The sequence below is a fragment of the Sciurus carolinensis genome, chromosome 13 (genome assembly GCF_902686445.1).
Source record: "Sciurus carolinensis chromosome 13, mSciCar1.2, whole genome shotgun sequence".
Lineage (NCBI taxonomy): Eukaryota > Metazoa > Chordata > Mammalia > Rodentia > Sciuridae > Sciurus > Sciurus carolinensis.
The window spans coordinates 72,685,116-72,702,290 of NC_062225.1; the positions used below are offsets into that span (position 1 = coordinate 72,685,116).

The window sequence follows — 17,175 nt, forward strand, 5'->3', positions numbered from 1 at the left end:
CTGGCCTACAGAAGCTATTTTAGAGAGGACCAAACCCGAAACTTAAAGTCAGAGGACCCTGGGTAGGAGGTACCCTGCCTGATGACATCCCAGGGAAGGGCCTTCCACATAGGATCTCTTCTCTCAGCCTTGATTTCCTCCTGAGAAAAATGTACTTATCCTGTCACTGTGATGGTGGTGACCTTCTCCTTTCCCCACTAATGCAATTTCCATCCATCCTTCTTGAGTGGCCTCCTGGTCTGAGCTACCATTCAGCCTCTGACCGAATTTCTCCTCCTTTCTCAATCTTTTTTTTTTTTTTTTAATGTTCCCAGATTGCTCATCAAAGCCAAGAATGTAAGCTTGTGTGTGTGTGTGTGTGTGTGTGTGTGTGTGTGTGTGGTGTGACATATTTGGGAGGTATGCATGGGTGTACAAAATACACATATGTACCTGAGTTTCCTACATACTACTCTTATCAGGAAATTTTTAAACTCTTTATTGCTTCTTTTCTGTGATCTCTTTTTTCTTTCCTAGAAAATGGATTTATGAAATAGCTTGCAACTAAGAACTTACAGGAACCCACAAAAATCCTCACCTACCTGTTCACACTCACACATGACTTTTCATGCCACAACATTTTTACTCCTCTTTAATGTTCTCGCTGCCCTTACTTAACTCTGTAATCACCTTGGTTGTAAATATTAATGCTTTCCCTTGAAGCTGAAATGTTGTAAGGTAAAAAATAGTGGAAATGGAAATAAGAAGTCACGGGTGCTCAGCTATCATGGAGATTGAGATTTCAGACTTTTCTACATCTGTACTTAATGAATATTTAATCTGATGAATGCAAACATGATTGCAATCAGGGATTTGTCCTACCAAATGTCTGTAAATGTGCCATGTTAAAAGTGATAACCATCAAATCCCTTTCCCATTCCTTTGTAGTGAAAACATTGTTCAATCCAGCTCCTGCCATTGCCGACCTGGATCCGCAGTTCTACAGCCTCTCCGACGTGTTCTGCTGCAACGAGAGTGAGGTGAGGGCGAACTGGTTCCGTCACCCTGAGAAACTGAAAGACTCGTGTGTAAGGGGATAAAGCAGAGGCAGGATGAGAGCCACATTGATTCGATCACGAGTCTTCCACCTGATGAACACAGATTTTCAGTTTGCTGGGGTGTGTAGAAAAGGAAATTAGTAAGTTCTGGGGGTTGAGGAATTCTGTGAGTCATCTCCATAATGTGGTACTAATCAAACCTGTTAGTTAGTCCCCTCCCTACCCTCACACTCCTGGTGTTTTATTTTCTTTTCTAATTATTCCATATTTTGTGAACTAATTAGCATTAGAGTTGCCAGGTTGAGCAAATAAAAATACAGATGCCCAGATAAATTTGAATTTCAAATAGTCAGTGAATAATATACTAAACATACTTATGCTATAAAATATTTGTTGTTTATCTGAAATTCAGATTTAGCTAAGCTTCCTGTATTTATCTAACAATCCTAGTTCGCATACATGCCCTGGGATGACTCCTGCCTTCTGTGGTGAGACCCCATGACAGCACTGGTAGACAGACACAGGCTCTTCATGATACCACAGCAGAGTCCTTAGGGGCTGCTGCATGAGGGTCATAATGTACTCATCTGCACAAAATCTCTCTCAGTATGTTTTCTTATCAGTGTTTTTAGAAAGAAAATTAGTATTTCTTCCTTTTTGTAGGTTAGACAGCATTAGACCAGAGCTCTCTCCCATCATTGTGATGCGGGACCTGCATACACATTGGCAAATGCAATGTGCACAGAGAGAACGCCATTAATGAACTGCAATGGTCATTTTCCATTTAGTTCAAAGGCTGAATGAAGGTCTCTAGGATTTCTTGACCTGCTTTTTTGATAATTTCATCTCTTAGATCATAGAGGACACACAAAAAAGACTGCTACATGGGAACTAATTTTAACAAACCACAATAGGTTATGCAATATTTTCAAGCTACCACCATCGCCAGACATTGGACTAAGAAAAAGGAATTGTGGGAGATAGTGACCATTTCACAATAAGAGGTTACATTACCCTCAACTGCCAAACTGGCTCAGATTTCCCTGCTAGATACTCACACAGCACTCTGTTTATTCTTCGAACACTCATCACAGTCCAAAATGATTTATTCAGTCCTTCTGTCTTCTCCATTAAATTACAAGTTCCATGAGGACAGGGCATCTGTCTTATTCACTATTTTATCCCCAATGGCTATCCCCGTGTGTATATGTTATCTATTGCTGAGTAATAAATTACCCCCAAAATGCATTGGCTTATAACAATAATTATTGTCATTCACAGTTTCCCTGTGTCAGGAATTCAGAGAGAACACAGTATGGTTTATCTTGCTCCATGATGCCTGGAGCCTCCATGGAAAGACTCCAAGGCTGAGGGATGGAATTATCTGAAGCCTTTTTCACTCATATGCTTGATAGTTGGTGCTGGCTATTAACTGGGGACATCATGGGGCCATGGACCACTTACATGTGGCCTTTTCTCATGGCCTGGGATTCCTCACAATACGGTAGCTGGGTTCCCAAATCCCAGCATGGAGAAAGAAAGTACAAGAAGTAGAAGTCATGTTGGCCTTTTATTTAGCTTCAGAAGTCACACTGCATCACTCTGCCCCATCACTGTGGTTGAAGAAGGAAGGTCCACCCTGGTACCCCACCTCTCAATAGAAGATTGCATGGTCATGGCATAAAAAGAGCGAGTACAACTTTCATATGGTTATCTTTGGGAAATAACATCTGCCGTACTGTTCCTTACATCACTGGCACCTCGTAAATGCTTGTTAAATGAATTAACTCTGGTCTTTAAGAAAATTAGCCTCAAAAAATTCAATCGTAGAAAGAAAAACATTAAAGTTATTATGTCCATCTACAACAAAAATATTTTTTAAAAAAAGAAAGAAACAATGAGCTGGGTACTGTGGCCCACACTTGTAATCCCAGCAACTCTGGAGGCTGGGGCAGGAGGATTGCAAGTGCTTTAGAAAGCACTTTGCAGGTGGAAACTCAAGAAAAGCAATACTAGAGGGAAAGCTGCAAAGTGCTTTCTAAAACTGAGAAAAGACACAAGTCCTCAGGTCAGAAGTGTATAAAAGTGCCATGTAAAATCAACAAATCTGATTCTCTACTTATGTACATTTTAATGGAACTGCATAAAACTGGGAATAAAAGCAAATATATTTTTAAATGATCAGAGGGGAAAAAGACATTAAATGTAAATGGCAAGAATAGCTCTATCTACCAACACAAGAGAAAAATAGGGGCTGGGGAGATAGCTCAGTGGGTAGAGTGCTTGCCTTGCAAGCACAAGGCCCTGGGTTCGATCCCCAGCACCCAAAAAAAAAAAAAAGAGAAATAATTTGTTAAACAATAAGTGTGGAAGATATTTAATTTCTTTAAAGAAAAATACCTTGGGCTGGGGAGGTAGCTCAGTGGTAGACTGCTAGCATGTGCAAGGCTCTGGTTCAATCTAGTAGTAGGAATGGTGGTAGTAGTAGTAATAAAATACCTGAAGCAAAGTAAAATGTTAAGATTTGTTGAAGGTCCATGGTTGGTAAATTGATGCTGGTTGCATTATTTTCTATGTTAAAGATTTTTTTCATTCAACAGTAGCTCTTTTAAAAGTTTTTTAGAAGGCCAGGAGTGGAGGTGCATGCCTATAATCCCAGCTACTTGGGAGACTGAGACAGGAGGATCACAAGTTGGAGACCTGCCTGAGCAACTTAGCAATAACTTGTCTCAAAACAAAAAAGGAAAAGGAATAGGGATACAGCTCAATGATACAGTGACCCTGGATTCAGTCCCCAGTACTACAAAAATAAAATTTAAATTAAAAAGAAAAAGAACATTTTTTAAAAGACACACTTTGATATTTTTGAAAATAGATCATCAAACTCAATAGACATAAGTGATCCCAGTAATAAGTGATCCCAGTAATGAAGACTGATACAAAATTTATTTTAAAAAAAAATAGTATTAGAAGTTGAGCACAGTGGCACACATTTGTAATTTCAGCTATTGAGGAGGCTGAGGCAGAGGATCACAAGTTCAAGGCCAACCTGGACAACTTAGTAAGACCTTTTCTCAAAATAAAATGAAAAGGGTGGTCAGGTAGCTCAGTGGTAGAGTACTTGTGTGGCACATGCAAGACCCTGGATTCGGTTCCTAATAGTGGTGGGGGGAACCTCAAAGTATAACCAACCCAGACTAAAAGGGTCTACACAAAAAAGGGTAAGAAAGGTCAAGTTAGTGAAGCCCGTGCTAACCTGTGCTACTGGAAAAATGTAAACTCAGGATGAGCAGACACTTGTGGAATGATTTATAGATGACAAAAGGATTGATTTGGGCATGTTCAGAGCATACACAGGACATAGATCCATTCTCGGGAAGAGACATAGTTAAATTGTAATGTAGAAAAGACAGAGAATTTGGTTATCTACCTTCTGAGTCAAAAGTACCTTGAAATTCCTCTAGTGACTTTTAGACTGCCTGTCTCAGAACCAGAGAGGTTCCTTGGAGACGCTGGAGGAGGAGAAAGCAGGGCTGGAGCCCCACACCCCTACTTTAACCTAAGACCTTTTATGTTCAGGGTGAGACACACCAATCCTGTGCAAGCCCCTGCCCCACTTGGCAGATCGTCAGTAACCCCAGGAAGGTTTCAGAGCCAGTGAATACCAGGACCTGTGCTTCCGCCATCAGGGCCTCTCTTCTCTGCCTCCAGCAGCTCTGGTAGAAACAACCAAGCAAAAGAAGTGAGTGGTCTGCAGACATGCAAGGCTAGTAACTAGTTAACTAGTAACCTGAGAAAGGCACCATGGCCCAGGAGATGCTTGGAAGAATTATATCCCTAGATGATAAAATACATCGCTACAATTTCAGCCCAAAACATTGGCAATGGCTCTTTCCTTTTCTGTCTTCTTCCTTTCCTCTAGCTTTCCTTCTTCCTTTTGTAGAATTCCCTTTGTTCCTTCTCTTTATCATAAAAATTAGGGGCTGGGGTTGTGGCTCAGTGGTAGAGCAGTTGCCTAGTATGTATGAGGCACTGGGTTCAATTCTCAGCACCACATACAAGTAAGTAAAATAAGTTCATCAACAACTAATAAAAATTTTTTTAAAAATTATCCCATGTGCAGAAAAGCTGGAAGAGTAATACAGTGAACACTCCTCCTGCACAGGTGTTAACATTTTGCTGTTTGCTTCTCCCTCCCCAGGTTGTATTTGGGTTTTGTTTTTATTAAAAAGTAAGTAAAGTCGCATTCAGTGGCACACACCTGGAATTCCAGCAGCTCCAGAAGCTGAGGCAGGAGACTGGAAGTTCAAAGCCAGCGTCAGCAAAAGTGAGGCGCTAAGCAACTCAGTGAGACCCTGTCTCTAAATAAAATACAAAAATAGGGCTGGGGATGTGGATGAGTGACGCTGAGTTCAATCCCTGGTAACCGCCCCCCAAGAAAAAATAAGTAAAAATAAGTATTTTGTTTTCATTGAGATTAAGTTCCTACAAGGAACCACAATACCATTATCACACTTTTAGAAATTCTTAATTCTGTACTGTCATGTAATATCCAAGCCACATTCAAAATCCCTGATTGTCCCACAGTGTCTTTTAGCTACTTTTTTTTTTTTTTTTTTTTTTTTTTTTTGCGGTGCTGGGGATTGAACCCAGGGCCTTGTGCTTGCTAAGCAAGCACTCTATCAACTGAGCTATCTCCCCAGCCCTTTTAGCTACTTTTGGTCGTCGTCATCATTGTTATTGTTCTCTTTTGTGTTTGTTTTCCCACACTGGTATCCATCAAGGTTCCCATTGCATTTATGTCATGAAAAAGGAAAAAGGAGGGAGACGCTTTTTTTTTTTTTTTGCGGTGCTGGGGACTGAACCCAGGCCTTGTGCTTGCGAGGCAGGCACTCTACTAACTGAACCACATGCCCAGCCTGGGAGACACATTTTTTAGAAAAGCAAATCTGGACGTGGATCCGAGTTACTCCTGCTCACCACTGTTCCTTCTCCTTTGTGTATTCCAGGCTGAGATTTTAACTGGCCTAACGGTGGGCAGCCCAGCCGAGGCCGGAAAGGCTGCCGCGGTACTCCTGGAAAGGGGCTGCAAGGCTGCAATCATCACCTTAGGGGATAAAGGCTGCGTGCTGCTGTCACAGGCAGAACCTGTCCCAAAGCACATTCCCACAGAGAAGGTCAAGGCTGTGGATACCACGGTAGGTTTTAAACTTTAAGAATCATTTTGGGTACTTGATAATCTTTGTTTATTTAATAACTAAGATATTGTACCTGAATTTTTGGATAATAAGCTATAGGCCCAGGAAGTGATGTGGCAGAAGAGAACACCAGCCAAGCAGAACTGTATCTTAATCCCTCTAACTCACTGTGGAACTTTATACAGGCCACTAAAACTCTCCGAGCCTCAGTTTCCTTATCAGTAAAATCAGAATATCAGTAAAATTATACCTGTATTGCCTATTTCCATTTATTCAATAAATAAATGTTTGTTGAATATTTAGTACATGCCAGTCATATGCTAGGTGCTCAGCATAAGTACTGAACAGGTGAATTCTGCCTGAAACTTAGACTCTGGACAGTACACAAATAGCTGTACCTTACAAGTAAGTAAAGGAGCTAGGTGTTCAATAGTAGGCCTGTGGCTCTGCCCAGACATTTTTTGCACTGTGGAAAGATGAGAGTGTTGAGTGGAGAAGTCATGGCTACAAAGTAGGAATGAAAGGAAACAAGTTAGAACAAAGATTTGCGGTTCCCTCCAGCTATGGAAATGAGGATTGTCTAGTGTTAAAATTTAAAAGAGCTGACTTAGAAAGTAAATGAATTTCAGGGACAAGAAACTAGAGTTGAGAAAAAGAAAAATGTTAGGGTTTTTATTTATTTATAAGGAACTTATATATGATTATTTACAAAATATGTTCGGAGTTGTTTTTATACTGAAAAACCACTTTAAATGTGGATCAATCATTTATCAAAAAAAAAAAAAATAAGCCTGGGGGAATCAGGTGATGTTATAGAAACAAATACATAAGTACAAGAAATACTACCTGAAATGAAATTAGTGCCCCAGTTTGTTTCAAAACATGCATTATGGGGCATTTGATAAATTATACTTGGTCTTGTTATTCCCTTCATATTTAGTCATTTCTGAAACCATTCAGGAACCTGAATTTGTGAGGTTCCTTGTTAGTTCAGTCTTCCATTAAACTAATACTACTCAACTCCAATTGGAAGAGTTTATTCCATGGGCCCTAAAGGATGTCACCCAGGTGGATACACAGAAGTGGCTCAGCCTCTCCTTACAGTATCTGTGCTAGTCACTACTCCTTTTGGTGGTAAGCAGCAGAAGGACAACTCAAACACGGGATTTTTTTTGGTGCACACAGTTGGAAAGTTTGAAGAGACAGCAGGACATTTTCACATGCTATCCCTGTCAGCTCTGCTTTCCTTGTCCTGACCCTTGAGCTCAGGCAGGTCCTCTCCCAGTATGATCCATGGCAGCTCTAGGCCAACACCATGATCCACGTCACGTCCCCATGCCTGGTGACAAATAAAAATCAAAGAATTCTTATCAGAGGATGGGGAGTAGATGCAGGTCAGACCAGAGCAACTCATACCTGCCACAGAACAGTCATGTGCCAATGCACTACTTGGGCTCAGGACTAAATTAGAAAGAAACTAGCCTTGGAAATGTTCAAATTCAAATTAATAGTACTAATCCTTAGAGTAATTGCATGTGGAAAGTTTGGACTTCATAGATCTTGACTGACTACAGCTTTGAGGATATTAAATACAGCAATGAGCACTAAGAGAATTTGCAAATTTTGATGATACTCGTACTCTTTCTTTTGGATTCTTGGCACTTGCAGTTACTTTTTAGGTTTCAGGAAATTGAATACATTTAAAGGATAAAGATCCAAAGTCTGCATCCCCTTCAGGATAAATGTCCTTTGTTCTCTGTGGATGCAACCTGACATAGGGGCTCTAAGACCCAGAAGACTGGAGTTCCAGCCCTGCTCCTCCTGAAATCTGCCTGTCACACTTTAGCAAGCCTACTCTCTTCTCTGGGCCTAGAATATCTCACCTCCAAAGTGAACCTACTGTGTAAATACTGTGATCCAGAAGATCAGAATGGGGAAGAAGTAAATCTTTTTTTTTTTTCTGACTCTAGGCCTTTGCTGTGGCTAGATATCTTCATTCATTCCTTCAACAAATACTAATTGAGTTTTGATTACATGCCCCCCCCGCAAAAGAAAGAAATAGACTATCCAATGTGTGTGAATATATCCAGTGATTTTTAGCCTTCTTGCAGAATTTAAGATGAATTCGTAATTGGTATGTAGAAAACTGAGGAAATAGAAAACATGAGGCAGATTTTTCCTCCTAGGTCATCTGAAATCTAAGGGGGAAAAAGTATGATTAAGTAAAGCAGAATCTTTGTACATCACATGGCTATAAATGCATAATCATAACAATGTAAATGCCAATTACTGATTTAACCAAAAATGAAGATTATAATCATATTGCAAGAAGGAAGGATAAAATGAGTGTGTGTTTTTGTGCACATAAACTAAATGCTCATCTTTCGTAGTTGGAAGTCAAGAGATATTATCTAAAATGGATTTAAAAATAACAGTAGAAGCATAATACCAGAAATATAAGATAAATACCAGAAGAAACCACTAAAAGAATTTAAAGTATGTGCCTCATGGAAATGGAGAGGAATGGAGCATTTATACTTGACCTTATCTTTTTAAACTATGTACAGGAGTGGCTTTGATTTTAAAACAAAAATAACACACAATGAGACCACTTCACACCCACTAGGAAAGCCAAAGTCAAAAACAGACAATAACAAATGTTATCTAGGATTTGGAGAAATTCCATTTATAGGAACTCTTATACACTGGTGGTATGAGAGTAAGATGATACAGTCACTTTGGAAAATAGCCCAGAAGTACCTGAAAAAGTAAAATATAGACTTATGTGACCCAGCAGTTCTACTTCTTAGATATATACCCAAAAGAAATGAAAACATGTATTTACATAAACCCTTGTATCGAATATTCATAGTAGCATTATTCCAAATTAGAAACAACCCGTTGTTCATCCACACATGAATGAATAAACAAATTGTGATATATCCATACAGTGGAATATTATTTGACAATTAAAAGGAATACCTAGGCACTGGGATTGTGGCTTAGTGGCAAAGTGCTTGCCTAGCACGTGTGAGGCACTGGGTTCAATCCTCAGCACCGCATAAAAATAAATAAAGACATTGAGTCTGCCTACAACTAAAAAATATATTTTAAAAAATGAATACCTAATACGTGTTGTGACATAAATAAACTTCCAAAGCATTATGCTAAATGAAAGAAACAAGACACAAAGGACGCATATCATATAATTCCACTTATATGAAATTCCCAGAATAGATAAAGCCCAGGTATGGAACAGAGATTGGTGGTTCCTAGAGGCTCAGGGAGGGGATGGGGAGATAGGTTAGGGGTTTTACTCTGGAGTAACGGTAAGGTTTCAAAACTTGATAGAGGTTGTACCACATTGTGAATGTACCAAATGCCACTATCAAATGGCTAAATTATTAGATAATTAACTGTTTTTAAAGGAATAAAGTACTAATTCATGCTATGACATGCATGAATCTTGAAAACCTCATGATAAATGGGAAAAACAGACATAAGAGACCACATACTGTATGATTCCATTTTTATGGAATATCCAGAATAGGCAAATCCATAGAGAAAGTAAGCTGAAGCTGGAGGGGTCAGGGGAGTGACTCTTAATGGGTATGGGGTTTGTGGTGATAAAAATGTTCTGGAATTCGTGGTGATGGTTGAATAATCTTGTGGTATACTAAAAACACTCAAGTATACCTGTTTAGAGAGTGTGTTTTATGATATGTGAATTGTGTCTCAATTTAGAAAAAAATAAGTAAAGCAATAACAAACAGAAAGCTCCAGGCACTTCATTCATGAACTGATATTCTCGTGATAAAGGGTCTTCCTCACTTCCTCTGAACTGCTCTGCAGAACCTGCCAGATGGGCTCTCAGCATCCCTCCGTAGAGTGGAGGTGACACTGACAGGAAGCCAGGGGTTATTTCCTGGCTCTAGAATCCCCCTCATCTTTTTTGGTGCTCTCCTGTGCTCTGTCCAGCACTCTCCTGCTGCAGTTCCTGCCGAGCTGCACACAGCTGCTCCGCCTGCCCATAAACCTCGTGAGGAGGCGCCCACAGTGGGTGAGGCTCCCCGGGGGAGGTGTTTCCTTCAGAACGAATGGGCTCCTTCACTTTTCCATCAGGAGACTATCACTCGCTTTCAGTTTGTAACCTTCTCGCTTGTCTCCTCCTCCTCATCCCTTCGGAAGACGTCAGGGATGACACGGATGGAGAGAACATCATTAGCTAGTTGGCATATTGTCCACTCGAGACAGCCTGCCCTAGGAGAAGCTGTTCCCCATTTTACGTCAGTGCTGCTGCAGGCTGCTATATTCAGTTTTGCTTCACTGTTAATAGTTGAATATATCACTTCTATTTTTACATCTGTTTTTGCCGTTGTGCTACAGTGAGATGATGGCAGTAGCTGCAGATGTCCTCAGCTCAGTTTGGAAGACATGACAGATGTATCTCTTTTCCCATTTCTATGTTATCTGAATCTTAGCCTCAAAGTGACAGGGTGCTCATGTCCTTACCCTGTTCTTTCTAACCTGAAGGCTTTACCTTCTTGTATTTGGGATTACACTGGATATACATTCTGTATGATACACACTGAAGCATGGTAATATTTTAGGATTATCATGGTACTGTAATATAGTATTAGTTGTATTGCCCTAAAAGCTCTGTAAAACTCTTGATATATAAATTACTTTTCTCTATGTAAATGGTTAAGTCCTAGGATCTACAATAATACTCTCATTTCAAGACTTCAACCCATATGCTAGATCTCCCTTCTCAAGAATCACTTGCTTTATAGTAATGCAACATAATTCAGGATATATCAATAAGATGAGAGTAAACAGCAGCCAGGGGCTTTGGGGATTCATCTTCCCTATTCATTTACCTGTCTTTCTATCCATTATATTTGAGTCCTGTATTATTCAACATTGCTGACGAGGCTCTAGGAACATCAGCTTAGCTGCCTGGATGCCCCCTGGGACTAGTCAGGGTTGAGAATTTGCTCCAGAGATTCCACCAGTAGGAAGTGGAAACAGTTTCTGTTGAAGTTGGAAGGAAAGCACTTTATGAGGTTATCGCTGGGGTTGACAGGTTATCTACAGATTTCCAAGTTGGTTCCTTTTTGGTGTATTCCCTGGGGTCTGGCCTTTGGCCGTCCAGGCCACTCTCAAGGGTAGGTTCCCAAGGGTGCAGCTCTAGGTTCCATCCAAAATAACAGTTTAGTCTGTGAAAGCCCAGCATCTGAGAGGTCATTATTCCCATAATTATTTTTTCCCAGCACTGGGGGTTGAACCTAGTACTGGGCTTCATACATGCTAGACAAGGGATCAGCCACTCAGCTACAGCACCAGTTCTTGTTTCATTTTTATTTTGAGACAGGGCCTAAGTTGCCCAGGCTAGCCTTGATTTGTGAGCCTCCTCCCTCAGCCTCCCAAGTTGCTGGGATGACATCACACCTGACTCATGTTCCCATTCTCCCACCCTGTGCTCCATGCCACCACTGCTAGTGGAAGGTCAAATTGGTATTGCCTCATATAATTAGAACTGATAACCGTAAGTGGTCTCAGGAGGTGTTGCCTCACCCAGGCAATTGGCCGCATTCCTGCCTAGCCATAGTCTGCTGGGAGGACTAAATACTCGGAGTTTGTACGTGGGCACTGCCTCGTTAGCCTCTGGGACTGACTTCCAGCTATCTCCCCAGCAGACCACACTTCTTCCCTCTCACTTACTTCTTTCTGATCAGCATGCACTTTCTTTGCCTTTGTTAATAATTAATAGGGTTTTGAGGGACGCTGGTAGCTCAGAAGCCATTTCGTCCCTGAATAGAGCCTCTGCGCATTTCTGTCCAGAAACTTGGCAAGATGTTTGGGCGTCCCTCACTGTTCATAACTGATACTTGGGTTGAGAGAATAAAATGTTGTGGGTAAAGAATGATAGACTCTTGGATGTGAATAGGTAACTATAAAGTAGTAGGGCTAAAAAGTGACTATTGTCACTTACAATAGAAGACTTACTCTATGGATACCATGTCTCCTCAAAGTTCCTTAATAAATCTGCATTTTAGAATTGTTGTGAAAGCCTTCATCATTTCCTTTACCCCAATAATTGCTTTCTTGAGAATTTTTCTGCTTGTTGAAGTAATATATTCTTGTGTTCAAGAGAGGAAAGGGAGCAGATACACAGAAAGGGGTAAAGAGGAAAGTCATACTCATGACCCTATCACTTAGATGTAACCACTGTTAACTTTTTGGTTTGAATCCTGCCAAGAGAATTATTTTCTTTCTTTTTTCTTTTTTTTTTTTTTTTTTGATTGTTGTTGTTGTTGTAGATGGACACAATACCTTTATTTTATTTATTTATTTTTATGTAGTGCTGAGGATGGAACTCAGTGCCTCACTTATGCTAGGCAAGTGCTCTACCACTGAACCTCAACCCCAGCCCAAGAATCCTTCTCTTCTATGCACTTTCACATGCTATTTAATGTCCACTAACAACAAATTTGGATAATTAGAACATTAAGGAATTAATGTGTATAATTATGAGAAGGTTTTATAATACAAAAAAATCAAATATTTCTCTAGAATAATACAAAATAGCTCACAGAAAAGTAATGCAAAATAATGAAGAAATGAGGCCAGCTCAGTCTTATTAGAAATCAGGAATATACAAATTAAAATAACATTGAGATCCACTTTGTTGCCCATAAGATTGGCAACAATTAAAGGCTGAACCAGCATCTTCCTATAATCTCAGTGACTCAGGAGGCTGAGGCAGGAGGACCATAAGTTTAAGGCCCACCTGGGCAACTTAGTGAAACCCTATCTCAAAATAAAAAATAAAAAGTACTGGGGATGGAGCTCAATGGCAAAGTGCCCCTGGGTTCAACTTAGTACAAAAAATAAATAAGAAAATTAAAATTTAAAAATCAAAGATTATGTCAAATTGCAAATAGATCAAAAACACATACTGTCATATCATATATTCTGATGGAAATGTAAGTCCATACAATGTTTCCAGCGGGTCATTTGAGAATATCAATTTTTAAAATGACTTTCCCATTGACCTAGTAAATCTCCTTCTAAGAGTTTATCATACAGATATGCTCACTATACAAATATTTGCTTAAGAATGTTTGTTTCAACTTTGTAATAAAGAAAAACTGAGAAAACAGGTCTACATTATCATCGGTAGGAGGTGGTTAAATAATCATAGTATGGCGCCATTTACTTAAAAGCAACTCTCCAGCTATCTAAAAGTAAATGCATATTTTAAAATCTAGAACAAACCTCACTGAACTGTTTTGATCATTAATTATGGGAAGGGGGATAATTTGGTGGGAAGGTATGGTAAAGGAGGACTTCTGCTTTCTGTGAGTTTTTCTGCAAGCCTATATTTTTCATGTATTACTTTGTAACTTGGACTTTGGGACATAGCCAAAGCTGGTTGGAGGCCACATCTAGCAAACAAGATAAGTGCAATTATTTCTCCAAGGGTGTGCTGAGCATTATCTTCACAAATTCTCTTCACAAAGGAGCTAGTGATCCATCACAGTTTACTCTTGGCCTCACAAGGAACCTCTCAACCATTCCAAAACCTCTTTGTGACTGGACCAAGTAGCCCTTTGACTTAGGACAACTTAGAATGGCAAGACTCCTGCTGTCAGAGAAACTGATCTGCATTACCTTCAGATTCAGGACCCTGGAGGCTCTCGATATTTCACCACATACGTTGACAGTTTTTTTTTTCTTTCTAAAGAAAGTTTCCTCAAAAATATGTTACTATATACAGTTCTCCTTGGAAATATCAGGATAAATGTCAAAGCTTCACTGTTTCTGTTCGTCATTCAAATGTACGACTGATCTTCAGAGAAACTTTCCTCAAATTTTCTTTCTGAATGAATCGACTTATATATCTCAGTTTAACTCTTCAACTCTCATTCTCACAATTAACCATATATTGAACGTTCTGAACTTTGACTTTTGCCACACTTCTTGAATTTGATTAATGGGTGACCAGGAGGAGTTGAAAAAGGGACCAGGCCAGAGATGATGTCTCACTTTTAAGTACTTAAATTTTAGGGTTAGTTGGTTTGTTTTTGTATCAGGAATTGAACCCAGGGTCACTTTATCACTGAGCCACATCCCCAGCACTTTTTTATATTTATTTAGAGACAGGGGTCTCGCTGAGTTGCTTAAGGCCTTGCTAAATTGTTGAGGCTGGCTTTGAACTGATGATCCTCCTGCCTCAGCCTCCCAAACCACTGGGATTACAGGTGTGCACTACGTGCCCGGCGTTAGGTACCTCATATTTAGGCTCCTAATAGTACATCTACTTCACCTTTCAGCTCCCTCTCATTTAAAACAGTCCGAAGTGGAACGGCAGTGGAGGGAGGGAGGAACACGTGACACAGTGCTACAGTCTAAATTGTGCCCCCACCAAAATCCACATGTCGAAGGCCTGTCTCCCATATGACTGTAGGTGGAGATAGGGCCTGTACACAGGTAATTAAGGTTGAATGAGGTGGGGGAGGGGGGGCTGATTCAATAAACACTTGAAAAATAAATAAATAAGCCTCGTGAGCACAGTGCAAGACAGTGACCACCCGCAGCCCAAGGGAAGAGGCCTCAGAAGGAAACCCACCTTGCTCTGATCTTGGACTTACCAGCCTCCAGGACTGTGGGGGAAAAAGGTACTGTTGTGTAAGCCACTCGGAGTGTAGCATTTTGTTATGGCAGCCCTAGCAGACTAATGCACAAAGGAAGCAAGTAAACCCATTTTGGAAGTGACCTAATGTGAACACTGGAAAATCACCTGTCCTGGAAGGAGAAAATAATCAGAGGGAAATCAACAGGATCAGCCTAGTCACCTTTTTAGTGAAATGTCTCAAGCGTTTGAATATGGTTCAGCTGTAATCATCAGCCCTGTGGCTAAGGACAGATGGTGTCCTGAGTTCTGACCCTGCCTGAGACATCAACTAACCAGGCCGCTTCGGGCAAATGACTTTTCATGTTTGGGGCTCATGTTTGCATCCAATCATGACTTGTCTGGAGTGGGTGACCTCTGAAATTCCTTACTCCTTAGAACACAAGCATTCTTTGGACTGATAATAAAAGCTGGGTACTGCTTGTCAGGCATCAGGTTGGACTCTTGGCATTTCCTCCCATTCTCAGAACAACCCTGCAAGAGGGATTCTTGCCTGATTTAGAGAAGAAGAAACCGACTCCGGGTTGCCTGACCTGCCTGGGGACATACAATTGGTGAGTGGCAGAGCCAGGGTTGATTTTAGGTCTACCTGTCTGTCTGACTGACTCCAGCTGCTGTGTACTTTCTACCTCGCCACTCTGCCTGATTTCACACTCTGATTTGACATTCCAGCACTGACTTTCTTGTCACTTGTCATGATACAGGCTTCTATAATTGCTCCTTTTCTCTAGATCTTCAGAAGCTGCCAGATCTTGAAAAGGCCTTGCTTACTTTGTACAGTACACTGCAAACTCACTTAAATAATCCATGCATACCCTGGGAACAGTGCCCGGCGCACGTAAGCACTCAGTAAGTGTTAGCTCATCAGTCTGTCTGTGATATCCCGTTATTTACTTTACATGGACCATTTGGGGTTACTGGATAGCTTGTCCCAGGAGCTTGCTCCACCTGCTGTCGAGCAGAATGGACCTTCCCTTGGCTGGAGAGAACCCAGGTCCCACCACCATTCCACTCCAGCCTCTCCCTCCACAGGGCGAGGGCTGGCATCCCTGGGTAGCCCACTCCAGAGAGCAAAGGCTCTGGCACAGTTCACGATCATTCGTTCTTTTGTTTGTTTGTTTAACTAGGTACATTAATGGTAAAGGACTTGTTAATTTATTTATTTTTAATTTTTTGTGTTGCTGGGGATCAAACCCGGTGCTTTGAGCATGCTAGGGAAGCCCTCTGCCACTGAGCTACATCCCCAGCCCTCCCTCCATTTGTTCTTGTCACTGAGTGACCTAACCTGGATGAGAGAGATACACTACTCTCAAAGACTGTAATCAAATTATCTTTTCATAATCTTCTTTAATTAGGAGCCTGAATTGCTCAACTATACAGGATAGTGACAATGTGATTCCTCTTTAACATTTCCAAACTAGCTTTCAAATTGAGAGGGAGAAGAATACTCATACTTCCCTGTGTAGCAAACTCTTACCCATCCTCAAAGCCCAGCCTAGAGAGTCCTTTTGGGGAAATTCATTGCTGAAAACAATGCGTAGAATGCAATAATAGCTCTCTGTAAATAAAGAAGTTCCTTCTGGGAAAATAACTAGTCTGAGCACAAGAGTCATTTCTCCTCAGTGGATTAGAATCTCCAGGGCTGTTTACATTCCTCGCATTCCACATCGAAGATGCCTGGGGAAAGAAGAATCTGAGATATAAATGCTCTTTTAAGTATTTGAAAATGAAGTAATTCTCCCTCATTTTCCATTTGAAAATAAATCTTCAGAATTTTTTACCTGCAGTTTTACAAAAGCCAGGGCAAAAAAAAAAAAAAAAGTTAGAACAAATGGTACCTCTGAAATTGGCGTCAGAGAGTGAAGAAAACCCAGCTGAGGTTCTGAAATAGCCCTCCTAGTCCTGGGAATAATATCATAGAACTCTGTGCAAACTCTGCTCACACTGGCTGCCAGGAAAGATGAAGAAGGCAAAAAGAAGTTCACTGACTGTAAAGAAAGGGCAGAGGACAGGGTAATTGCTAAGGAGACTGATAGACAAGGCATAAGACATCTGCCATGCCCAGGGGGTCCGAGCTAGCTCTATTACATTACTTCCACATCAGCAGATTGCCTCATTTATTAGCTAATCGGGCAGAATTCAATATTTGAAATTATCTTTCTTAATCCTGCATGTGATCAGTTGAAAACCCAGGGCTCTAAAAATCTAATTGTAATTGCTTACCAGAAATGTCATCTTCACT

At 40.6% G+C, this 17,175-nt stretch overlaps 1 protein-coding gene across 5 annotated transcripts in view; it reads left to right on the forward strand.

The window, feature by feature from the left end:
- Positions 1-17,175, forward strand: part of Rbks (ribokinase) — an 87,433-nt gene that overhangs the window by 48,485 nt on the left and 21,773 nt on the right. For 3 of the 5 annotated variants that reach the window (XM_047522119.1, XM_047522116.1, XM_047522117.1), the window contains 2 exons: positions 928-1,019; positions 6,047-6,235. In XM_047522119.1, the coding sequence (XP_047378075.1) occupies positions 928-1,019; positions 6,047-6,235 (281 nt within the window). Of the gene's footprint in view, positions 1-927; positions 1,020-6,046; positions 6,236-7,903; positions 8,258-15,400; positions 15,488-17,175 lie in introns of those variants that run through there. The other 2 variants (XR_007104607.1, XM_047522118.1) reach the window with 2 other exon arrangements.